This window comes from Dermacentor andersoni, chromosome 2, assembly GCF_023375885.2.
Source record: "Dermacentor andersoni chromosome 2, qqDerAnde1_hic_scaffold, whole genome shotgun sequence".
In the NCBI taxonomy this organism is placed as follows: domain Eukaryota; kingdom Metazoa; phylum Arthropoda; class Arachnida; order Ixodida; family Ixodidae; genus Dermacentor; species Dermacentor andersoni.
Genome location: NC_092815.1, coordinates 3875746 through 3902689, shown reverse-complemented (window position 1 = coordinate 3902689; position 26944 = coordinate 3875746). Strand labels below are relative to the sequence as shown.

Below are 26944 nucleotides of genomic sequence, written 5' to 3'. Positions count from 1 at the left end.
AGGTTTTCTTTGATATTGCCTCGTACCAAGAATAAATCCAATATTGATGAAGAATCTTGTTGGATTCTAGTAGGGTTCTTCACAATTTGTAAGAGATCGAAATGAAACATGATATCAAGCAGAGCATCTCATACAGCGTGCGGAGATTCAACAGAAAAAGTAGCCCAGTTTATGTTTGGTAAGTTAAAATCTCCAGCTAAAATTAACTTATCGTCTGGTTTCGTGTAGCAATAAAGATATTTCTTAACTTCATCTAAGACAGCGACAGAGGAACCGGGAGGCCTATAAATAGCACCAAGGATATATCGGAAATTGTTAGCATATACTTTACAAAAGACAGCTTCAACTGAAGCAACAACAGGCAGTTTTAAAATCTGAAATGTGCTTTTGAACAGTATAGCCACTCCGCCACCTCTTCTGTCGCGGTCTTTTCGAAAGACTTTATAGTTTCTTGGCACAAACTCGGAATCAAATATTTCTTCATCTAACCATGTCTCTGTTAGCACAGCTATGTCCGGATTATGCGTTAACAGCATACCTTCCAGATAGGAGACTTTGTTCACAACGCTACGACAATTAATACTAATTATTGGTAATGTCCTCCTATTTTCCTTTTGTGGTCATTTCTTTCTTTCAGAAATTTTGTAGCGAGCATTGTTCGCTGAGTCCCAAGCAAACATCGTACCATCTACACACAGCTTGTTAAAAAAAAGCTTGACCTTAGCTCCGTTCGATCTCTCTTCCGCTGAGTTACACCCATGAAGTCAAATCTAGCTTCACTTGTACAAGTTCGGATGTGATTTATATGCTGTAAGAAAGGATTATATCTGTAAGAAAGGATATATCGGTGCAACAGGACCATCAATGAACGTCAGATTAAACGGACATTGCACGGACACAGCTAAACAACTTCGCTACGCCGTCGCCGATCACTTCAACCAACCATGTCATAAGAGTGATGCACTTACTCTACATCTTAGAGTCAAATTTCCGTTCTGAACCAATAGGCATAAACGTTTCAAAGGGAGCTTCAGAATCTATCCGCTATGCCAAATTTCAAGCTGTAGGCAACAACACTTAGTTTGGTTTCTTAGCGTTTTCTTTCCTCTTTTTCTTCCTTCTTCTTCTTTCCGTTAAATATATACTGTGGCGAAGAAAGCATATGCCGCCTTGAAGAAGACAAGTCCACTTGTCGAAACGTTGGTTCCTGCGTTCACCTTGTTCTCGTTTTGTTCATCATCTCGAATTTCCATCTCCCGCGTTCCCCGTGTTTTCCCCGTAATTTTCTTAGAAAAATTAAGAATGAACGCGATGCCCAAGAACTACTGGCCGATCTTGAACGTATTCGTCAATGGTGTTCCATGTGGAAAATGAATCTGAACACGAATAAGTGTGTCCATGTGTGTTTTACTAAGAAAAAACGTAATTGACGCAAGTTACCATATAATGAACAAGGTACTTATGATGAACAAGGAACTTTAGGTAAGAAATTCACGAATGAATATTTTGGTGCTTCTGTCGGGCGACTGCTCTTGGAAGTACGCATGAGGATGATGTAGTTGTCAAAGCCGCAGTAGTATTGCATTAGAGTCAAAGAAATTTAAAATGTGCCAATTCCAGCCTTAGAAGCAAGGCGTACCTACCATGTATAAGACCTATCTTGAAATATGCCTGTACTCTTTGGGACACATCTCAAACATGCCTGATCCATAAATTTGAAAAAATTCTTAATAGAGCGGCAAGGGTCGCCTTGAGTAGCTATGGTAGGAAATATAGTTGCAGAGAAATGAAAAAAAAGGGTTGAACTGGGACTCACTTTCATCACGCCGAAAAAACTTGCGGGTAAAGCTTTAATACCAAATATTTAATCACAAATCTGGAATCGATAGCGAAAGTTCCTTAAAAGAGCTAAATTATATACCTAGACGGACCGACCACAGGTAGAAAGTTAGGGAATACCAGGCCAGGGCGAACCTGTATGCGAATGCTTTTTTTTAACTATCGCTCAGTGGAATCCACTGACCATGGAGCAAGTGTGAAGGGTATATATATATATATATATATATATATATATATATATATATATATATATATATATTGTACTGAAGGCACTGGGCAGTGGGCATGGTGCTAGTGAATGAGAAGGAGGCGACGAGCTGTGCTTGCTTCCCCGTTTGTCGTTCGTGCCAGCATATAGCAAGGATCTGCGTCTCGAAGAAGTCGTTTGGAACAGTGAGCTTTCGGGGTTTTGGCTAAGTGTCGGGCGGATTTAGTCCAGCTTTGTAGATACCAAGCAGGGTTTTAAGATAACTTTACATTCTCTGATACGGAGATAGTGCCACAAATGTCTAAAAATTCTCCAGGGGACGGCACGGGGCGATCTCCGCCCTGGTCGGCCTCGCTACCACCTGATAAAATGCCTCTTGAAGCTTTCTTTCGTAGTGGGGTGAGCAGCATTCCTGTGGCGCTGGTGCCTCTGCATGGAGGAGCCATCCGGCTCAACATCCCGAAGGCAGTGCAGGCGGAACTTCAGGCGGCAACGCATCACTACTTGCAGATCACTGATTTGCGACAGTTTGGCAGAGGTGGGATTGTTTGCCGTTCGCCAGACCAGGCGTGTGTGTACGACTTACTCAAGTGCTCATCATTTGGATCGATGCAAGTGAGTGCCTTCATTCCCCCGCATCTTGCCTGCACTAAGGGAATAGTTCGTGGTGTAGACTCATCCATAAGTCCCACAGAGACCCTAGAAAAGCTCTCCGCGGCTGGAGTAATTGCTGTTTACTGGTGCGACAGAATGGTGGACAATACACGTGTCCCTACTGAGTCAGTAATTGCCACGTTTGCAGGTACGTCTTGCCCTACTGAGATAAAAGTCTGGCCTCTAATATTCAGAGTGGACCCGCTTGCCTCGCGTCCATTACAATGTCGAAATTGTTGGCGCTATGGTCACAGCATGGGTGGTTGCAAATCCAGCCTTCGTTGTTGCGTCTGCGGCGGGAGCCATTCCGCTAGTAATTCCTCGGCCGAGTCGGACTCTTGCTGCCTCTGCGGTGGAGCCCACAAAGCTGGCTGCTCAAACTGCCCTGCTAGAACTCAAGAAGTCCAAATAATGGATGTTATGGACAAAAGGCGCTGCTCACGCCAAGAGGCAATTGCGGCGGTAGAACAAAGAGCCCATGGTTATGCGAGTGTGACAGCACGAACTCAAGCTGTCGTTGATGGAAGCCTGTCAGAGGTAATCGCACAAGCTATTGAAAAGTCTATGGCTAAAATTATGGAGCGCATAGTAGAAAGCATCACGGAATGCTTCAATGGACTGGTATCCTCAAAGTTAGAAAAATTATTACCGAGTGTTACTGCCCTGCCATCATGCTCTGACATGAATGCTTGTTTAACCCACTCTCAGGAAAATGGGGCAATTGCGTCCGCAACCCATATAGAGCAAGTCAGGTCTGTCCCAGGTTCCTCAACCAAGGCAACTAATACCCTAGACAACCCTGATTATCCAGATACCTCAAATATGGAAATTGACGTGAGGGCACATAAAAGGAGGTGTTCTCCCCTTGAGGCTACCACTTCACACTCAGTTAGTAAATCCAAGAAAATCCTCCCTGAAGTCAACTCGAATGGTAATATATTGGAGGAGGCTGTGGCCTCTGCGGTGCTCTCATCACTGGAAGGTAGATGAGGGTATTGCCGTGGAACTGCAGATCAGTATTCGCTGCTTCTACAGATTTAAACGTTCTATCGTCTCAAATTTCTCCAGATGTAATTTTACTGCAAGAAACCTGGTTATCCCCTGAAAAACAATTTTCTCTGCGCAATTTTAGGTCCTTTCGCCTAGATCGCCCATCTAGAGGTGGGGGACGGTTAATTATGGTCTCAAGCAAGTTTTGCCACAGGGCAAATATATCATTCCAGCTGATGTCTCCAGAATGTGAAATTCTAGCAGTAGAAATTACTCTCCCTGGCAGTAGGCCCTTCTCGTTAGTCAATATATACTTTCCCTCAGGTGTGCAGGATACACACCCACTAGACTCGGTTATGGCAAAACGCGGTAAACATATAATTTTGGCAGGTGACTTCAACTCTCATCATGTATCATGGGGATCCAGGACAGACCTGTGCGGATATCGTCTATGGGACTGGGCAATCACAAATAACTTTTCGTGTCAAAATTCGGGATCAGTTACGTTTCTTCGCGGACAGTTTAAATCTGTGCTGGATCTTACATTTTCAGGTCCAGGTATTCCCCCATCCGCATGGGAAACGGTGAATGTCGGGACGACGACCAGCGATCATTTACCTGTTGTACTTGAAGTGGTAGGTCCGCAGTCCACCGTGGAGGCTCGAATCCACTCTTTTGTGAATTACCGAACATTTAAAAATTGCTTGCGGACTACTTTCAAATCAATGGAAAATTCTCCATTGAAAGCTGAGGATATTTGCTCAATCATTGATACTTCGTGCAAAAGATCAGAGTTCCAGTTAAAGGCATGTAAAAACACTGCTTCTACAAATTGGTGGAATGACGATTGCTCGCGGGACTACAAGCGACTCAAGGCTGCATGGAAACAACTCATGCATAACCAATTTCCGAAAAACTCGAGAAACTATAAATTTATTGCTGGAACATTTAAAAGAACGGTGTGTAAGGCAAAAGACGATTACAATGTCCGACATTTCGAATTCCTTTCGAAAGCAAATAATAAGCATGCATTATTTCGATTTTTAAGATCCCAAAAAATGATTCCACGCCCCTTGAACTGGGAGTCGGTAGTTTTAACCACAAGTGAAAAAAGCTGACTCTCTAAATGTAATCGCGCAAGGGTTAGAGATCCGCTTCGCTACCTCTCTTCCCTTCTCTCCTCACGCGCAGGGCACTTCAGAAGATTTCGAAGAGTTTTCCATGGCAGAATTGTCCCAAGCCGTTTCCTGTTTACCAGCTGCAGCCCCGGGTCCCGATGGAGTCACTACCAAAATGATTAAACTTCTCTTTGAAGTCGCTCCTAACGGCTTGTTTGATACCATAAATTACTCAGTACAATATGCATGGTTCCCTCCTGTGTGGAGAATTGCGACGGTGATTCCTCTGCTAAAAGACCAAACCAAAGGGTATGTCCTAGACAATATTCGGCCTATTTCTCTAACATCAAATTTCGTAAAATTAATAGAAAGATTAGTAAACGCACGTATGGTTCCGTTTGTGACCACAAGAGAATTATTGAGCCCCTGCCAAATTGGATTTAGACCAGGGATGTCCATTTGGTGCGCACATATCGACCTAGAAAGCTGAATTCAGTTGGCTCGTTACCAAAAACAATATCCTGCCCTAGTCACATTAGACATTTCTAAAGCATACGATAGTGTGGAATACCCTTTATTAATAAAGAGGATGCAGGATATTGGATTGCCAGACTACTTCGTGATGTGGACTGCAGAGTTCTTGCAGGGCAGGGAGTTTTACTGAGCACAAAGCGGAATTTCATCGGGAAAATTCAGACAAACACGCGGGGTTCCTGAAGGCGCAGTTTTGTCCCCGCTGCTGTTTAACATCCTACTCAGCTCCATTCCTCATCATCAAAATGTAAGCACGTTCGTTTACGCTGATGATATAGCGTTTTTTGCATCAGCAAGTGATGTTCAGTCACTGTACGAACGCTTACAGGAATACTTATGCGAGCTAGAAGCATGGCTGGACAGTATTCCCTTGTCCCTTAATGTAAATAAGAGTGCCGCTCTTGTCTTTCCCCTACAAGACCCAGTTACTATATCCCTTTCATACCGTCTTTCCACTATCCCACAAGTGGAAAAGGTCAAGTACCTTGGAATTATTTATGATGGAAATCTTGATTGGCGTCAGCATATTGAACATATAACTTCAAAAGCTTCTCGTGCAATGGGGATATTACGAAGGATAAGTAATTATCGATGGGGCATGCGCAGAGACACACTCATAATGATTTACCGCATGTATATTCGACCTATACTAGAGTTTGGTTGTGTGTTATTCTCCGGCGCCGTGGCTTACAAGCTACGCCCCCTAGTTTCGCTGGAACGGAAAGCGCTTCGCTTAAGTCTGGGGCTACCAAAGTTTGTAGCCAACGCTGTGCTCTACAAGGAAGCACGATTACCTTCGCTTGAATTGAGATTTAAAATACTTACAGTTCAAACATTTATAAGGCTCTATGAATCCCCACTAAGAAGATCCCAGTCCATCTTCATCAAACAACGAGTCCAATTTTTTGGAGTCAGGTGGCCACGGTTTCACACGCCACAAGTCATTGTATCGCAATCGTTATTGAATCCGTTAGACGTAAATATAAATGATATAATCACGGAAAACAGCATCTCAAATTCACTAGTTATTACGTATGATGACCTATAACCAAATAATGCAAAGCAGCTTCCCTCGCATATTCTTAACGGCTTACTCCAGGATCACTTGAATCAACTCCACACTAACGTAATTATAGCAACGGATGCTTCGCAGAGTGAAGGAAAGGCAGGAGTTGGAATTTTCTCATCATCATTGGACTTGTCTTTTTCTATTCGGCTTCCCGACTTCACTCCAATATACCTAGCGGAATTCCAAGCTGTTATCCTAGCTTTACGAAAGCTACAATCTTCCAGGACAACGGCGGTAATAATCACAGATTCTTTGTCGCTGTGCACCTCACTTACTGCTCCCGGCGAGTCACACATATTGAAAACTTTGTACTCACTGGCTCCAAGTCATTTGAGAAGTTTACGATTAATATGGGTACCTGGGCACAAAGGCATATCTATGAATGAGGTGGCAGACAGCTTGGCCAAGGCTTCTATCAGCGGCCCAGTGCTTCCCCTTCTTCCAACGATGGGTTTTATCACGTCCACCAGGTTCAGAAGATACATCCTTTTAACATCACAATCAAACCTTCAATCATCCTTGGAACTACACCACTTACAATTCCCTTGGAACAGGAAGTTTTGCAAAACAAGACAAACGGAAGTTACAATAACGAGACTACGTTGTCGAGTCCGATCTCTAAATTTTTACATGCACCGATCTGGTGTGGCAATATCCCCATTGTGCCATTTTTGCAATGCATTAGAGACGATTGAGCACTACTTACTGGAATGCCGGCGTTTTTCCTCCATGAGGAAAATGACATTAGAAATTACAGTGGGACAGCTTGGCCTGCCATTGAACACTCCGGTACTACTGTCTTTCGGAGCGTCTGTGCTTGGGCACTCACACAGGAATGTGTGCTTCGCCTTAGCAAAATTTATTATTGAATCAAACCGATTTTATTGTTGACCGTATTATTCTTTTCATTCCTCCTCTATTCCCTCATTGATATATTATAGATAATTATTTTTTTTCATCTTCGTAGCATGACAGTCTACTGAACCGTTTCGATTTTCCCTCGCCTAAACTCATGTAACAAAATTTTAGATTTTTACCTCCATTTTCTGAACACATAAGCAAAGTCTGCCCGACTCTTGGCCAATCCCCGCACAGGTGGCCTCGAGTTTGCTTCGAACAACACGGGTGACATCGTCACAGGTGGTGGTCTGACGCGGTCGACCCTCACATGGCCACGTAGCAGCAGTGTTGGGTAGCCGCGTAATGTGGTGTGAGATACGGCGGCTATTAGCTTGTTCAAGGCGACGGCTTTGTTTTATGATTGCATCGATAGCCGAGACGTTGTCGAATACAAGAAAATTGAAAGCGACGTCGGGGACGCCTTTGGCACATTGTTAGATACGGGACCTTTTCCTGAGCCTACTTCATGTTCACCAGGCCACATCGAATCGCGTCACAGCTAATTAAGGAGCGCAGAAGCACATCTACCACGTTCCCGAGGCGCGGCGCGTGCGAACAAGTTGGCGCCCCCCACCTCGTGCGCCGCTTGTGGAGCTGTTGTCCCACTGCTTGACTCTTCCCAAAAGTGTAGCGGGAGCCTGGCACTGTTCCAGGTAACGTGGGTCACGAGGAAAGCTGCTTTTCGGGTCTGAAACTTCACTCGAAGACAACCCGTCTCCTCCCATCCGCCTATTGTGACGGCGCTTGCAAGCCGCGAGGCAAAGACGGCCGTAATGCACCGCGAAGCCCTGGGAGCAATCCCTTCCGTCCGCCTTTGTGACGGTAGTTGCAGACCGGAAAGGCAATACCGCAGACAAATAATCCCCCGGACAATTGGAGCCCAAGGAGTGACCCTGTGAGCCGAATAATAATAATACTTTAATGATGACTTAAGAATCATACAGTAGAAGAATCGGGCCTGCCAAAGCAGCAGTGGGCTTGAACGGCAGTGCCTTGCAGACAGCGACAGAGCCATCAGTAACACGTTATTAGACAACAGTGAGAAAAACACACACGCACACATGACAGGCTTCCCATCATGCAATAATATGTCTAAGAGCCTTTCTAAGACCATATTTCGTTTTCACATCTTGTATGCTTTGAGGAAGCAAATTAAACATTGCTGGGGCATAATAGTTACGGAGTCTTCGACCATATCTCGTCTTACAGCGGTGTGTAACGTAAGGATTCTTTGGTCTCAGGGAACGAGCAGGCACATAAAAAATTTTATCCTGGTTTATCCGAAAATGCTTTAAGATAACAGTTTCTAGCAGCAAAGAATTGAAATCAGGTAAAGAAAAAGTTTTGAACACATCAGATTTGGGGGAGACATCATAAGCAACAAGCTTCAGAATGCCACGAAGGACTGGAGTTGACCCGGTTTACCAAATGTTGAGCGCCATGACCATATGTAGATATCCCATAGCGGATTACACTGTAGCATAAGGCTTGTACTACTAGCTTTCGGACAGACAATGGCATGTAAAATTTAATATTATACAAAACACAAGATACCGCACGAAGTTTTTGTCAAATATATGCGAAATGAGAGTTTCAGGATAAATCACTGTAAGAAAATACACCAAGGTATTTAATTGAACAAGCGTATTGCACAGGGGCACACGAACAGGGATTGCAATGTGATGTGTGCAAATATAATGGGGACGATAGGGTAACTTGCTTGACAGGGTTGTAAAAACAGATTAGTTGAGTTTTGGACGCATTGATATGGACTACATTATTCTGAAACCAGTCCATCACTTTTGTTGTTGCCATTTGTAAGGAAGAGATGGCGTCAGTGTACCTCGAGCGTGTGAAACAAGGACAGTGTCATCAGCATACTGATATAATTTGACGTTTGCAACATTAGATAAATCGTTAAAGTATCAATTAAATAATAACGGACTTCAAATTGAACCTTGGGGGACGCCAGTTTTAATTTCGGTTAGGTTGCTACGAAATTTTCCAATAGACACAAGCTGGTGCCTATGAGATAAGAAGTTTTTCAGAAGCCGCAAAAACGCACCCAGAAAGCCTAGCAATGAAAGTTTGGTTAGCAGTATACTATGGCAGACGCTGTCAAACGCTTTGCGGACGCCTAGAAACAGTGCACAAGCAATCTTATTGTGTTCAAACGCAGAGTTTAGTGTATCGGAAAAATCTTCAAGCAGCAACTGCGTACCCCGATTCGGCACAAAACCATACTGGCTAGGAGATAACACGCCATGATTGTTTAAAAAGCTGCTCATTGTCTTGAGCAGATGTTTTTCCAATATCTGCTCAATGCATGAAAGGATTGAAATAGGCCGTAGTTTTCGATATTGCTGCGTGCGCCACTTTTAAAAAGAGGAATGACCAGCGCATTTTTCAGATTATCGGGAATGATACCAGTGGTAATAATATTGCTTAAAATGAGTAGGAGCACATCTTTTATTGCTTCGAAAGTTCTGCGCAGCTCTAATATTGAAATACCATCAGTTCCTGGAGACTTATTTGGTTTTAGACAGAAAAGGATTGATTTGAGGTCATGTTCCGAAAACATGGGAAGAAGGGCGGATTCTGAAATACTAGTTTGCAATGTGAAAATATCTGAATGAGGTCTCGCTACACCAGACACTTTTGAAGAAAATGAGTCAGAATCATTAGCGGTGGCAGTACCATTTGAAGAAAAACGAGACATCAGGTCGACATGGCGATTAGCGTTTCCACCACCACCTCTTAGATTGTTAATTAGGGACCATGTTTTCCTGCTGTCACAACGAGGGTCCGGGAATTTTGCTCGTTAGTTATTACGTTTTGCTAGACGTATCATAACATTGACCTTATTTCCAAGCTCTTTCAAACGAAGCCGCAAAGCACTACAATTAGGACTTCTCTTTGTTTGAACCCATAACAAGTCTTTTGCTTGTATTGCCGCGAGTATTTCTGTCGACATCCATTTTTGGTCCAAGTTACGTTGTTTGATTTTACAGACCCGTGTAGCTGCAAGCCGGAAATCGGTCAACAGTGTTACAAAGTCTTCATAGGCGTCGCCTGGAGGAACAGTCATCAAAAAGTTATGCCAGTCGTGATTCACTACAAATTGTTCGAAAGCCAAGTGGTCAACAATTGAGATTTGTTTGACTTCATTTGGAGCGACCAAGTTGGTAGTGTCATCTGTTAGAGAGTAGGAGACCATGTAATGATCAGCAAGTTTCGTTGTAATAACGGCAGATTTGACACTTAAGTTATGTGCACGTATATTTATATGATCTATGCAAGATGTGACAAGATGACCAGCAAGGTATTCTTCTCGTGTAGGTTCACAGATCATGTTTTGCAAGCCCCATTTGGAAATGACTTCCAAATAATTGCCAACTGTCGTTGGTGAAGGGCGTAGCGTACCTATGTTCACATCCCCAATTAGGCAAACATGGTCCATTGACGACATCGAGGCCAGGGCGACATCAAGTTCATCCAGGAATATACGAGCATTGCAACACGGTGGGCGATAAACCGCAAGCAGAATTAGTGACAAGGAAGGTGCGCAAAGACGCACTGCCACAATTTCAGTTTGGGAAAACGAGAAAGTCAGCTCAGTTGTTGCCCATGTGTCCCGGATGAAAACTGCCACGCCTCCTCCCCTTTTAATTGGCCTAGTGAATGTAAAAACTTGGTATCCAATAATCTGATACTGATTGATGCAGGTGGACGGAATGTTATTCTCGGTAAGCACGATCGCATCGAAATAGGAGTTCAAAGGAGTAATTAAGGCTTGAAAACGGTCCTAATGTTTTCTAATACTGCGAATGTTGACGTGAACAGCACGGAAGGCGCAACCATTAGGATTTGGAAAGAAACTAAGAACCTCGTTTAGATTATTACATGTCTTGAAGGCAACTTTGTTCATGCTCATGCAATACTCTCGAGATCAGATGCCTTATTGATATACAGAATAGCTGCATCTTCATCCCTCTTAGCCAGTATCGTGCAGTTTTTGGTCCAAACGAATTTAAATTTTGTTTCTTTGCCTTTCTGCCTTGCCAGCCGATACAGCTCCAGTTGGGCACGCGAAAGATTATCGTTGAAGTAAAGCCGCGAAAGGTACTATCTTGAGCAAGTTCACGTAGGATTCCTCGTGCAGCGAGCCATTGCTGTTTGGTCGAAACAGTGTGCATTTGCACAAGGACTACAGGAATGGTATTGCTGCGTGCGGGAAGTCGGTGAACGGCAGAAACATCGGTCAGTTTGAATTCGGAATGTTTAGCTTCGCCGCCAGTCCTGATAAGAAGGAAGGCAAATCCTGGTTGGGGTTATATTGCAGGCCATGAATCTCAAAATTGCAGCGTCGGCTGTATTGTTCTAATTCACTAAGTTCAGAGCCAACCTTCTCAAGCAACTCAGCCTGGGCAACAGTTTTAGAGGAGAGTGTACATACTTGCGTGCCAAGCTCGCCGACTGCTATCTGGTTCGCAGTTACAGTCGATGACACCGATTCATATTTAACAGCAAGGGAATCGAGCGACCCCTGTATCTGCAGAACAGTTTCTGCAGTTTCTTTCTCCGATAGCTTTGAATGTGACGTACAATCGCACGGGCGCCTACCATTGGCTGAACATGACGACACATGAGCGGGCTCGCCGACTGGCCGAAAATGACGCCACCTGAGCGGGCTCGCCGATTGGCCGAACGTGACGTGACTTCGAGACACCGAAGGGGTTAAAAGCCAGAGACCGGGAGCAGCGAGAGAGGATTCCTTCATTCATCTCTTTCGAGCTTCTTGCCACGGGCCGCAGTGTCCGAGTTGCTGCCGGCCCGTAATGACTTTATGACTGCTAATTTATTTGTACTCTCACTGTAAATAATGTAAATAAACCTCCAGTTTTCATCAACCTCAACCTCGGCCAACTCCCGCACCCAATGGCAAAATCCAAAATCTGGGGGACAGCAATTGGGATTGTCCTCTAGATCCAACAACTGGTTGACAGCGGTGGGATCGTCCTCAACTCCGACAACTGGTGGCAGCGCTACGGATGAACCTTCGTTCAAAGAAATTCTGAGGAACCGGGAACAGAGAAGAAGAGAGAGCCTTCGTCGAAAGAAGTCCTAAGGAACTGGGAACAACGAAGAAGAAAGAGCCTTCGACCCAGAGAGTCCTGAGGAACCCGGAACAGCGAAAAAGAGCTTTCGTCCAAAGGAGTCCCGAGGAACTTGGAACAGCGAAGAAGAGAAAGCCTTCGTCCAAAGTAGTCCTGAGGAACTGGGAACAGCGAAGAAGAGCGAGCCTTCGACCCAGAGAGTCCTGAGGAATCGGGAACAGCGGACAATAGACCAGATGGCAGGGTGCTGAAACCGTAAGTGAGCGCGTGTTTTTTTTCCTTTTGATTCGCCAGACTTCAAATGTGTGTTTATTTTGATAGTTCTAGGATTCGGGAATTTGTTGCATACTGTGTGTTTGCAGAAATTAATTAAGGAAAACAGTTCTAACCACCAGTCGGGGCAGCTGCCATGGATGTTAGAAGGTTGACGAGGTTAGACTTGTTATTGGTGTGCAACGATTTGGGAGTTGAGGCGGACGAAGGGATGAAAAAGCCAGCTATCATAAAGGCGATTCAAGATAGCGGCGATGATGATGAAAGCATTAAGATCGCTTGGGAGGTGATACAAGAACCACGGGAGCGAAAGCGTCGTGAACGTAAGCGTGAGAGTCACGAACGTAAGCAAAAGCACGATAAAGAGAAGGCAGCATTGGAAAAAGAGATACAATATTTTGAGCAGTTAAAGGCACAAAGACAACAGCTGTTTGAAAATTCTGTAGGTGGTACAGAGCAAAAAAATGAGGAAGTATCTGCGGATTTTCGCCAAAATCCGACGAGAAGAGTAGGGCCTGTGAGATTGGCTGAACATTCATAGGTGAACGGAAAGGACTAGCCGCTAACGATGCCTTAGTGGCAACAGAGGCCTTTAAAGGCCGTAGTGAGAGCGACGAGGTGTTGTGCCAACAGAGCACTGTAGAGACAGCTAGGCCAGCTGTGAATGAATTGGCACAGTCACCACACGTGTGCGTCGCATGTAACGTAACGAGGTAGTTAACGAAACACCGAGTAGCGCTGACCCGACACATGCGAGCACCCATGTCGAGTCAGATCTGCGTGGCGAAGAGAAGTGCCAGCTGGACGATGCAGTTGAGGGCAGGTCACAGTATTGCGAGCTGTGTAGCTCAAGGGAAAACAACTGCATTGTTCAGGGATTGGTGCAGCTCTCCGCCAGTCTAGGTAGCCAAGAGAGGGATAATTTAGTTAAGGATCATTCGGACTGTGCGGGTAAGAGACCGATCCGGGCCGAAGAGATGTGTACCGGCTATCACGAGGCGCGAGAGAGCGGCATGAAAGCGAGTTCAAAGAGAAAGCGCCGTAGAAAGAAGCGCGGTAAAGACCGAAAGACGGTGAATAATGTAGCCCAGCCAAATTCGGCGACAGACGCGAAAAGGCAGGGCGCGACAAAAAGAAAGGTGCGGCCGTCGTTGACGATATGGGCGCATCAAACACGTTCGAGCCACCAGTCAAAAAGAGACCGAGAGGCATGTTCTACGCGAACGCGGACAAAAGGCACGGGGCAGTTAAGTTCCTCGTCGTTCCGCCGTTCTTCTCGGAGTGCAGGATGTAAGGCGAAGGAGCGTCAGGTGACAAGACGAGACGAGGTGGTAGGCAGTCGCGACGCGGTCAGTCGAGTTAGTGATGAAAGCGTGGCGCCAGGACGCAAATTGGCCAGAAACTGTAACCTGTTGAAGGAGCTGATAGTGTGTCGGCCCTTTTGTTGTTCCTGGGTAGCCAGAATAGCTTTTGAACCGCGACCACCTCGAGTACGGCTCAAAAGTATGAGTCAGTCGCAAACGTTTGGAACGGGAGGCCGAGAGCTTCCGTAGGAGTAAAGCGTGTTCTTTTTTTTTAGCATTTGAAAATTTCGCGATTTGAGACTAGAATTTCTTTCAATATGTAAGGTATGAGCTTTGTGTTTTTGTTCGAGAAACTCCAAGATTGGAAAGATGCGTTTTATGTAAACATGTAGTTTCGCGAGGTGTGCATTAACGAGTAGATAGGCTTTCTTTTTTTGCGTGTGTGTGAGTAACCTGAGTGTCAAGGTTATCGGTGAGATGCCTATGGTAAAGCGCATGTGTGTTATTTACCCTTCTTTTTTTTCAAGTGTTTTTGAATATTCTAAGGTTAAGCGCGTATGTTTTCAGTAAGTGCGTGATTTGCACTGAGAAGAGCTCTTAGTTCCATTAGCGCGTGTCCTGTGCGGACGGAAGGAAGCAGATTTTTGACAGGGTTGCTCGTGTGTGTTGAGGGCAGCCGTATTCTGACTTCTCTAATAAGCGTGCGTGGAACGAGTCATTAGGAGACGCATTTTTTGAAAGGGTTCTGCGGAGTGCATAAGTTACGCAAATTAAGTTCTTGTTTAGGTTACATGTCATGTAGGGACTAAAGAAAGAAACGTGAGTAAGCGTAATGAGACGTTTGTCTTAGACGCAAGTACGCGTTCTGAATAGTGACCGCAAAGCTAGAGCGCTTGTGATTACGTACTTGTGGAGATGACCGGACTGATCAGTGGCGCCAACACGTGCGATAAGTACGCCACTGCGATAGGTTAGAAACATGCCGCACGAGACAACACCAGGCACCATAGTCGGTAAGCGCGGAGACTATCTTATATTCCCTCACTTTTTAAAATGCTCATTACACACAAGCATTTCTCTCGCAAGCCATGCTTACTTCAAGGGGATTTTCCATGTCTCAATAATTTCTCTCGTCGTATTCGAGTGCTGATTGCCATGTTATCGGTTGTTATGCGAAACTTTATCTCAAGTCTGTAAATTTATTAAGGCAGTTTTTCGCACGCGTACCATGACCACGCACGTTTATATATCCTTCCGTTCCTCTACCGCGGGTGCGCATTAAAACCACGACGCTGCAATTATGCTTCAGTAATTGTCGTTTCTTTTTCTTTTTTCTACTTAAGCTCGTTCTCTTAACTTCTACACGCAGAAACAAAGCAACAGTGCTCGAATTCGATCCCATAGATGAAATGAAAAAAATATATATATAAATATATATATATATATACATAGAAAATTATCAGTCATAGCACTCGTAGTACAGCCCTCTGGGCTGTTCACTTTTCGAAAGCAGTCTTATTAGGGTTATTATAATTACACAAAGGTATTTCGCTCTCGTGAGCAGCAGCACTTGAGATAGTTACTCGGGCTAGCTTCCCACACTGCGCTCGTTCCTGCTTAACCTTTTCCTAGACTCTACAGCCGCTCGAGTTCCCTCTCATCGACGGGCGGCCATTTTTGCCAAGAAAGTATGCCTTCCAACCACTCGGAATTACGTAAGTACCACACACCTAAGTACCCCAAGTAAGTACGAGGCTCTGAACAGGAGTTATGGCGCATCGATGTAACCTGGGGCCTGACGGACCAACCGACTGAGCTATCTCTCCGGGCAACATCCAAGGGTCACGAGTTCAAATCCCTTGTTCTCTTCCTTTCTTTATTTTCCTTCTTTTTTTTTCTTCCACCTTCTTAATATTCCTTTTCATTTAGTTTATCACTGTACGGGGATCCTTTTAAAGAAAAAAAAAACAAATCTCCTCTATTATGGATGGCCACACATGTGCAGGTCATAAATACCAGGCTTCTCCAGTTGAGTGCCATCTGTGCGGTTTAAGTGAGCAGACTGGTCCACCTTGACTGATCAAAGAAGGCACCACTGTAGGTTAAATGAGGCGTAGAACTCCTGCGGTGGCGGTAGAGTATCCGCCTCGCGTGTAAGAGGACCGTGGTTCGAATTCCGGTGCCGCGCAATTTTCCACCGGAAAAGGTACCGTGTGTTGAGAAAACTGCATAAACAGGCCTGGAGTGCGGCCTGATCCCGATGACCAAAACCGGTAACGCACTCTCTCACCAGAGCAGGATTGGCCACCCTGGTGCAGTACCTGGTCACAACATCCTATATGAATACAAGAATCAAATCCCTGCCGTGAGTCCCCAGCAGCCGCGAAGAAACTGACCACGGTGGTGGTCAGATCCGTGACGCTGCAGAGGGTGCTAAGAATCACTGGTTCCGGACAGGCCACCATTGGAATCTGAACCTGGCAACGTTCAACGTTAGAACGTTATCTAGTGAGGCGAGTCTAGCAGTGTTATTGGAGGAATTAGTGGGTAGTAAATGGGATATAATAGGGTTCAGTGAGGTTAGGCGAACAAAAGAAACATATACAGTGCTAAAAAGCGGGCACGTACTGTGCTACCGGGACTTAGCGGAGAGACGAGAACTAGGAGTCGGATTCCTGATTATTAAGGATATAGCAGGTAACATACAGGAATTATACAGCATTAACGAGAGGGTGGCAGCTCTTGTTGTGAAACTTAATAAGAGGTACAAATTGAAGGTAGTACAGGTCTACGCCCCTACATCCAGTGATGATGACCACGAAGTCGAAAGCTTTCACGAAGACGTGGAATCGGCGATGAGTAAAGTCAAAACAAAATACACTATACTGACGGGCTACTTGAATGCCAAGGTAGGCAAAAAGCAGGCTGGAGACAAGTCAAGGGGGGAATATGGCATAGGCTCTAGGAAAAGCAGGGGAGAGTTATTAGTAGAATTTGCACAACAGAATAATATGCGGGTAATGAATACCTTCTTCCGCAAGCGGGTTAGCCGAAAGTGGACGTGTAGGAGCCCAAATGTCGAGACTAGAAATGAAATAGACTTCATACTCTGCGCTAACCCTGGCATCATACAAGATGTGGACGTGCTCGGCAAGGTGCGCTGCAGTGATCATAGGATGGTAAGAACTCGAATTAGCCTAGACTTGAGTAGGGAACAGAAGGAACTGGTACATAAGAAGCCAATCAATGAGTTAGCGCTAAGAAGGAAACTAGAGGAATTCCGGATCAAGCTACAGAGCAGGTATTCGGCTTTAACGCAGGAGAGGACCTTAGTATTGAATCAATGAAAGACAATCTTATGGGCATCATTAAGGAGTTTGCAATAGAAGTCAAGGGTAACTCCGTTAGACAGGATACTAGTAAGCTATCGCAGGAGACGAAAGATATGATCAAGAAACGCCAGTGTATGAAAGCCTCTAAACCTACAGCTAGAATAGAACTGGCAGAACTTTCAAAGTTGATCAACAAGCGTAAGGCAGCTGACATAAGGAACTATAGTATGGATCGAATTGAACATGCTCTCAGGAACGGAGGAAGCCTAAAAGCAGTGAAGAAGAAACTAGGAATAGGCAAGAATCAGATGTATGTGTTAAGAGATAAATCCGGCAATATCGTTACTAATATGGATGCGATAGTTCAATTGGCTGAGGAGTTCTATAGAAATTTACACAGTACCGGTAGCACCCACGACGATAATGTGAGAGAGAATAGTCTAGAGGAATTTGAAATCCCATGAGTAACCCCGGGAGAAGTAAAGAACGCCTTCGGGGATATGCAAAGGGGGAAGGCAGCTGGGGAGGATCAGGTAACAGCAGATTTGTTGAAGGATGGTGGGAACATTGTTCTAGAAAGACTGGCTACCCTTTATACACAATGCCTCATGACCTCGAGCGTACCGGAATCTTGGAAGAACGCCATTATAATCCTAATTCATAAGAAAGGGGACGCCAAAGACTTGAAAAATTACATACCGATCAGCTTACTGTCAGTTGCCTACAAACTATTTACTATTTAATCGCAAATAGAATCAGGAACACCTTAGACTTCTGTCAAGCAAAGGACCAGGCAAGATTCCGCAAAGGCTACTTAACAGTAGACCATAATAACCCGCTTCTCATTGACTGGATCCGTAGTTTTCTTTATGATCGTTCACAGTATGTTTCTTTTAATTCATTCAACTCTCCTGACGCATCAGTATCTTCCGGTGTGCCCCAGGGTTCTATTTTAGGGCCATTGCATTTTTTGCTTTATATTAACGACATTCCAAGCTCTGTTTCAGTAAAAATTCGGCTTTACGCTGACGACTGCGTTCTCTACAATGTCATTTCTTCACCTAACGATCATAACACTCTGAATCAATCTTTTATAAGTTTTTGTGAATGGTGCGAACTCTGGCAAATGAACATTAACTTCAAGAAAACAGTCGCCATGTCCTTTCACAAGCATGCTAATTGCTCAAATTTCAATTATTCCTATAAATCCACTTTTCTGCAGCGCGCATACGAATATAAGTATTTAGGCCTCCTTTTCACTCCAGGATTATCCTGGTCAGAACATATTCTAACAACTTGCAACAAAGGACTAAAAAAACTTGGTTATCTAACCCGAACTCTACGTGCTGCCCCCAAAGAAACTAAACTTATTACATACAAAACACTTGTAAGACCTATTCTTGAATATGCGTCTACCATATGGAACCCTTACAAAATTTCGGACATCCACAAAATTGAATCTGTTCAGAAAAAGGCGGTTCGTTTCATATACCGCCGTTATGATAGAATGTTTTCACCGTCATCTCATCTGAATATGCTTGGTTTAACCCCTCTTTCCCACCGTCGTCACATTAATTCTCTGAAACTTCTACACTCTCTATTTTACTCTCCACATTATGCTTCCCCTAACACATATCTGACCCGTGCAAAGCCCCTAATCACGAGAAGCAGCAATGACTTAAACTTATCCGTCTTTTTTGCTCGCACCAACACTTTTAAATACAGTTTTTTTCCTCGGACAATTGAACTCTGGAATGACCTGCCTGGTTCCATCCGTTCTTTACCACATAGAGAATTTGGGGATGCCATTGAAAGCTCCCCTTAGTCATGTTACTCACGCATGCTTCTTTGTATAGTGATTTTCTTTCTCGCATTTGTATTCACCCACTCCTGCAATAGCCCTTCTGGGCTGCAGTATTTGTAAATAAATAAATAAATAAAATAAATAAATATTCACACTATCAATCAGGTGACAGAGAAGTGTGCGGAATATAACCAACCTTTATATATAGTTTTCATTGATTACGAGAGAAGGTTTGATTCTGTCGAAACCTCAGCAGTCATGGAGGCATTGCGGAATCAGTTGGTAGACGAGCCGTATTTAAAAATACTGAAAGATATCTATAGCGGCTCCACAGCCACCGTAGTCCTCCATAAAGAAAGCAACAAAATCCCAATAAAGAAAGGCGTCAGGCAGGGAGATACGATCCCTCCAATGCTATTCACAGCGTGTTTACAGGAGGTATTCAGAGACCTGGAGTGGGAGGAATTGGGGATAAAAGTTGATGCAGAGGAAATCACGATTCGCTGGTGATATTGCCTTGCATAGTAACTTAGGAGACCAATTGCAATGCATGCTCACTGACCTGGATGGCAAAGCAGAAGGGTGGGTCTGAAAATTAATCTACAGGAAGCTAAAGTAATGTTTAACAGTCTCGGAAGAGAACAGCAGTTTACGATAGGTAGCGAGGCACTGGAAGTGCTAAGGGCAGGTAGTGACCACGGATCCGGATCATGAGACTGAAATAACCAGAAGAATAAGAATGGGCTGGGGTGCGTTTGGCAGGCATTCTCAAATCGTGAACTGCAGGTTGCCACTATCCCTCAAGAGGAAAGTGTATAACAGCTGTGTCTTACCAGTACTCACGTATGGGGCGGAAACCTGGAGGCTTAGGAAATGGGTTCTGCTTAAATTAAGGACGACGCAACGAGCTATGGAGAGAAGAATGATGGGTGTAACGTTAAGAGATAAGAAAAGAGCAGATTGGGTGAGGGAACAAGCGCGGGTTAATGACATCTTAGTTGAAATCAAGGAAATGAAATGGGCATGGGCAGGACATGTTATGAGGAGGGAAGATACTCGATGTTCATTAAGGGTTACGGACTGGATTCCAAGGGAAGGGAAGCGTAGCAGGGGGCGGCAGAAAGTTAGGTGGGCGGATGACATTAACAAGTTTGCAGGGACAACATGGCCACAATTAGTACATGACGGAGGTATTAGGAGAAGTATGGGAGAGGCTTTTGCCCTGCAGTGGGCGTAACCAGGCTGATGATGATGATATAATACAAGCCGTAGTGGGCGATTTTTGCTCCAGCGTTTTACTTCCTCAAAGCGCTCTGTCTCTCTTCAGCTACTTTTACGTGAGCGTTGAAGTTCGGTTTCAATGGTTCTGGAGAGTCGAAACAAAGCAGGTACAAAGGCAAATGTTCCATCCTGTTTATTGCCTCTGTCCTCGCGATCCACTGTCGTAAAGCTGTCACATCGGCGCAGCGTGGTTACCCCTCTGTGCAGTTAGGTACAAAAGTGAATGTACCTCAGTGTAGTCCTTGAGCTTGGCTCCAGCGAAGACTTGCTGTATCGACTTCTGCACCTCCTTCTCACGCACCCGCTCCTTGGGGGCCAGCCTGAGTACGAGCGTGCAGCCCCCGCCGAAGCGGTCCTTCAGCCGCTGGAGGCTGCCCAGGCATTGCAGCTGGCCTTCGGAGATGATGGCGATGCGGTCGCACACAGACTCACAGTCTTCCATGCTGCAGGAAACACAGGTGAAGAAAATTTTGGCTGTTTTTCACAACGGCTGCAGTGCGAGAATATTGACGCGTGTATTCTATGGAGACGACGACGACGACGACGATGGGAGCACTAACGGACTCCGCCTAGTGGGTCACAGTGAGATTGAATGATGACAAAGAGGTCGTGTCTCTGCTCTGTTTGTTTTTGAACACATTGTCATGTTGTCCTATTGAACACATTGTCCTGTGAACACATCTCCCTGTGTCCTGTCCGCGTTGTACCACAACACTAGGCGGAATCTGTTAGTGCTCCCATCGTCGTCGACGTCTGCATAGAATACACGCGTCAATTGTCCCTTACTACGAAAGCATCGTCCCGATGCTAGACAAGAAATGTCACTTGCTGAAGTAGAGACTGCTAGCATAGTTATTCGCTCACATATGGCTTCATGCGGACAACGTGCACAAGTTCAGGACGGTGTGTGCGGCGCCGCATACAGTTGAGAATATCGGGAACGACCTCGTAGGACATCACTGAGTTGCCGTAATACCCGATATGGTCCGAAGTATCGCCTTAACAGTTTCTCGGACAGGCCTCGTTTCCGAATGGGTGTCCAAACCCACACTCTGTCGCCGACTTCATAGGTAAATATTCTACCGTGAAGATCGTAGCGGCCTGCGTCGTAGTCTTGCTGCTGGCAGATCCGCAAGCGCGCGAGCTGCCGAGCTCCTTCGCGTTGCGTAAACACATCGGCGTCCGTATCAGTGTCGTCAAAGCCATTTGGAAGCATCGCATCTGGCATCGTTCGTACATCTCGTCCATGAACAAGGCTGAACGGAGTCATGCGCGTCGTCTCTTGTTTCGCCGTGTTATAGGCAAAGGTGATATAAGGTAGGATGTCGTCCCAATTTTTATGTTCGACACCCACGTACATTGATAGCATGTCTTCAATTATTTATTTAGGCGCTCTGTTAACCCATTGGTTTGTGGATTGTAGGCGGTTGACTTTCGATGGGACGTTCCACTCAGCAGCAAGACGTGATCTAAAAGTGAAGCCGTAAATGCGGTTCCTCAGTCTGTTATTACGACGGTTGGCGCGCCGTGTCGCAACACCACATGCTTAATGAAAAAGCGTGCTACCTCGGCTGCTGTGCTGCTCTGGATTGCTTTTGTGTCAGCGTAACATGTGAGATAGTCGGTTGCGACGATAACAAAGCGATTGCCTGCAGTAGAAGTAGGAAGTGGGCCCAAAATATCCATTCCGATTTGATCAAATGGTCTTCGAGGAACCTGGATGGGTTGTAGGAGGCCGGCTGGTTTCGTCGGAGGCGACTTGCGCCTCTGGCAGTGGAGACAAGTGCGAACGTGATGTTTCAAGGCGGTGATAAGTCTCGGCCAGTAGTACCTGTGCTGGACTCTGGCTAATGTTCGCGTGTAGCCTAAGTGACCAGAAGTCACCTCGTTTTGGCAAGCTTGAAGAACTTCCGTACGAAGAGCTGCAAGAATGACAAGCAGGTAGGGGGACCCGATCGAAGAAAAGTAAACAAAACGACAACAGTCCTCTTGCGAAAACTCTAGGTGGTTTCGCAGATCTTCTCTCCAAGTAATTGATTAGTTCAAGCAACTCAGGGTCGTCCCGTCGTTGTTGCGCGATGGCGGATGTGTCCATGACACAAAGAAATGCTGAGTCTTCTTCGGGCAGAGCTGGTGACTCTATCGGCGATCGAGACAAGCAGGTCAGCATCCGTATGTCGTTTCCCCGACTTGTACGTGACATTCATTTCAAACTCTTGCAGCCTTAGGCTCCAAAGCGCCAGTTGTCCAGAGGATCCTTAAGGTTTGTCAGCCAACATATTGAATGGTGGTCGCTGAGAATTGTGAAGTGGCAGCCACACAAATATGGGCGAAATTTCATAACCGCACATACCACGGCCAGGCATTCTTTCTCAGTTGTGGAGTAATTAGCCTCTGTACGTGATAGTGTTCTACTTGCATAGGCAAGCACTCTTTCTGTGTCCTCTTGCCGCTACACAAGAACAGCTCCCAAGCCAACATTGCTGGAATCAGTGTGGAGCAATGTAGGAGCGGTCTCATCAAAATGAGCAAGCACTGGAAGTGTCTGGAGATGTTGCCGCAAGTCATTGAATGCACCTTGCTCTTCGTCTTCCCATACAAAAGCGACGTCGTCTCTCGTCAGGCGAGTTAACGGCGACGCAATGCGCGCAAAGTCTGCAATAAACCGCCGGTAATAGGCACAGAGGCCGAGGAAGCGCCTGACAGCCTTTTTATTGGATGGTACGGGAAACTGTGCGACGGCTGCAATTTTTTCAGGATCCGGCCGGACATCCCCGTGGCTGACGACATGACCGAAAAACTGCAGTTCCGCGAAGCCAAAGTGGCACTTCTGAGGCTTCAGGGTGAGGCCGGCCGACCGTATGGACTGCAGAACCGCTTCAAGCCGTTCCAGGTTTCAAATGTTGCGGAGAACACGATGAGGTCGTCGAGATACACTGAGCAGGTTTTCCACTTCAGACCTGAAAGTACAGTATCCATGAGGCGTTGGAACGTAGCAGGGGCCGAACACAAGCCGAAAGGCAAGACATTAAATTCGCCTAGGCCATCTGGCGTCACGAAAGCAGTGTTTTCATGGTCTCTCGGGTCTACTTCGATTTGCCAATTTCCGCTTTTTAGGTCCATTGAAGAGAAGTAGCATGCCTGTCGAAGCCTGTCGAATGAATAATCTATACGGGGAAGCGGGTATACGTCTTTCTTTGTCGCCTTATTTAGCTTTCGATACTCCACACAGAAACGCAAGCTGCCGTGCTTTTTCTTGACCGGAACTACAGGAGATGCCCAGGGACTCGTTGATGGTTGGATCACATCATCTTCAAGCATTTTTGTCACTTGTTGTTGTATCGCTTCACGTTCTCTAGGAGCCACACGATATGGATTTTGGTGAATTGTTCTTGCCATATCCTCTGTAATTATTTGGTACTTTGTTAGAGGCGTCCGACCGACGCTGGACATCGACGCAAAGCAGTCGTTGAACTTGGCCAATAGCGTAAGAAGCCCCTCTCGTGCATGCTGCGACAAAGCAGTGCTAACGCCAAGTACAGGAGCTGGGTCTTGCGTAGGCGCTTCTTCGAGTAGTGAACAGCAGCCACGAACATCCGCAACGCCGTCAAAATAAGCCACAGCCGTCGCCTTGGGAAGGTGCCGTCGCTCTGTGCTAAAATTTGTTAGCAACAGGTTTGTGCGCCCGTCCGTGACATTCACGATTCCTCGTGCGACCGAGATACCGTGAGTAAACAACAACGTAGTTATTTGGTCGGCAAATCCTTCGCAACGAAACGGTATGTCACATGCTACCGAAACAAGAGCACGCGATCGAGGGGGGATGACGACGTCGTCTTCTGTTAGACGAAAGAAGTTGTGTTGCGGCGATAAGCAATGGACTAAACCGGAGCTCTTATAAAACGTCACCATACAGTCCGGTATGTTAATTACGACGCCATATTCCTTTAGGAAGTCCATTTCAATTATCAAATCTTTACAGTGCACGGGCAGAACGACGAAAGCGGCCACGAAAGAAGAATCCCCGATATTAATTCTAGCAGTACATCTTCCAGTAGGCATCAGTAATTGGCCGCCTGCCGTCCTTATGTGAGGTCCCGTCCATTGCGTCTTTACTTTCTTCAGGCGGAGGACGAGCTGCTGACTCATTATAGAGAATGCGGTACCAGCGTCGACTAACGCTGTCACCGGCTACCCATCCACGAAAACATCAATGTCGGCACTCACAATTTCTCCAGTGTTTATCGCCTTCACGTCGTTCTGCAGCGAGCATGTTGGCGGCTTTTTAGTGTCTTGCGGTGGCAGGGGCGTAGCCAGGGGCGGGGGGGGGAGGCTTATGGGGCTTCAGCCCTCCCCTCCCCCCCCCCCCCCCCCGAAATTTTTTCGTGCTGTCCATGCGCCGCCGGCCACAACAACCCCTGGCGCCCGAAATCATGCTCGATTTTGTCTAGAATGTCCTTTTCACGCTCGAAAAACCATTTTAGCGCGAACATTGCGAAATCGGGCTGGATTTCGCGGCAACGCCCATGCACCGGGAGTCACATATCGTAACGCAAGGAGCTCCATCCGAGCACAAAGTTCCAACGGCGTGGCGGGCAGGATCTCACTGAGGCCGCGGAATCGGGAGCGCTTGGATTTCAATTCTTACACTTTATGGGCATAACGTTTTAATAAACTTTTGATGCGAAAGGTGCATTGATATTTGCAAAGTCGTACTTTATATATTCAATTCCGGAACTTTGTGGGCTTAATGTTGTTATAAACATTTGACGCCAAAGGTGCATTGACTTTTCTAAAGTCTTAGATGGGAACATACAACGAGACAAGCCAAATCAAGGCACTATCAGACAAGTTGACAAAACACGCAGCGAGATACGATGAGACGAAGCGTTGTGGTGGTTCATTTGTGCCGTCATTTCGCATAAAAAATATCAACATTTTTTTTCGCCTACGCCAAAGCGTTCATGCCAAGACACTAAACGAGCCAGGGTAACTACGTTCTTATTTATTTCTTCTACTTTGACTTTTATTCGTAAGGACACACTGAGCCCCCTAAATTTTTTTATTCTCGCTACCCTACCCGCGGGCTGCCAGAGCCAGCCAGAGCGCATGCGTTTTTCTTGTGTTGCCCAGAAATCACCACGCGGCGTACTTCGGTTCGCGTGTGGTTTTCTCTGGCCGAGTGAATTTTAGCCTGGCAGAGTTTTGGACGCCTTCTGGCTAAGCACACGAGAAAAAGAAACAATTGTTGCTCAGCGCCATCGCTGTGAAGACTTGACGGATTACACCGTGTTCGCTTGAGTGCGACCTCTCCGGAAAGTCTTGTCTCGCCGGTGTAAAATACCGAGCACTATGCGTATGTTTCTCGGTGGACCAAGCGCCTCAGGTTTTCTTCGATATTCATTCGGTAGCCACATTAGGTGCCCAAAGTGGGCATTGGATTGTGGAGATACTTTCCTTTACGTTTTTTTTTTTTTTCATTTCGGTGGCCCCGCCCCACAATAGGAAAAAAAATATACATTGTTGCGGCGCAGCGAATTGTCGCATGGTGACAGTTGGTTACTCCTTTTGCGAAAAGTAATCGGCCACGGCACGCTTCGGTTGCCGGATACTATTATTATATTATTGTTATAGCAATTATATGAAGACTCCAGGCGCATTCCTGCTGTCGCCGTCGCCCTCATGTTTCGTATGAAGTCTCAGAGCAATAACGTCGTGACCGCGCGCCGCATGTTGTATGTGCGAGTGAAAGCGAAGGGGTTGGAGGGTGGAATGGGTGAGCCGACGATGGTGGCTCAGTTTTGCGTGCGCAAAAGAGAAAAGCGGGGAGCAAGCGCGCCGACTTCCGTCGCATGCGATACATCGGATGGAGTGGATGGAATGGGGGCCGGATCTAGGATTCTGTGAATCTGTGATTGCGCTACATCTTTATTTCCCTTGTTTGACGCACTACTTACAGTGACTTTTTCTTAGATACGTAGATTTATTTGAGACTTATACGTGTATTTCAATATCTTGTTGCGAGGTTTTGTGTATACGTGCAGTGAACTTTCTCTCCGGTGACACTTTTTTGCTCTTTATCAAGCATTTGTATATTCCATTGTATCTACGCATTTCTAGTGAACGAGGGCGAGTTAAATGAAAGTGAGCCTACCCACCCCACGCAATAATGGTCCGGTTCATTATCTGCGAGGCATGCGCGTAGCACACAGGCATCTTTCATTTACAAAAGTGACACGCAGATGTGAGGGTAAACTTTCTTTAATGCTCTCATACACTGGATTGAACATGGTTGCGTGGCGTAATGGACACTTCATTCAGAAGTTGTGCAGCGGGGTGCCGTCAATGTTTTGACAGATGAAGGTGTTTCCCGAAAGGAAATTATTCGCCGTGTGGCTGCCGTGTACATTGAACATTGCACTTCATTGGTCACTGTGAAGCATTCGAGCAAACGGTTGAAAAAGGACATGAAAGTTGCAAAGACGATCCAAGACCGGGCCAAAGCCATCGTGCAGTTACCC

General features: G+C 45.8%; 1 protein-coding gene across 1 annotated transcript in view; it reads right to left on the bottom strand.

The window, feature by feature from the left end:
* LOC129387876 (uncharacterized) overlaps positions 1–26944 on the bottom strand; it is a 106575-nt gene that overhangs the window by 49992 nt on the left and 29639 nt on the right. Inside the window, exon 2 of the mRNA XM_055077594.2 lies at positions 20653–20866. Coding sequence (XP_054933569.1) covers positions 20653–20866 — 214 coding nt within the window. The remainder of the gene's footprint in view (positions 1–20652; positions 20867–26944) is intronic.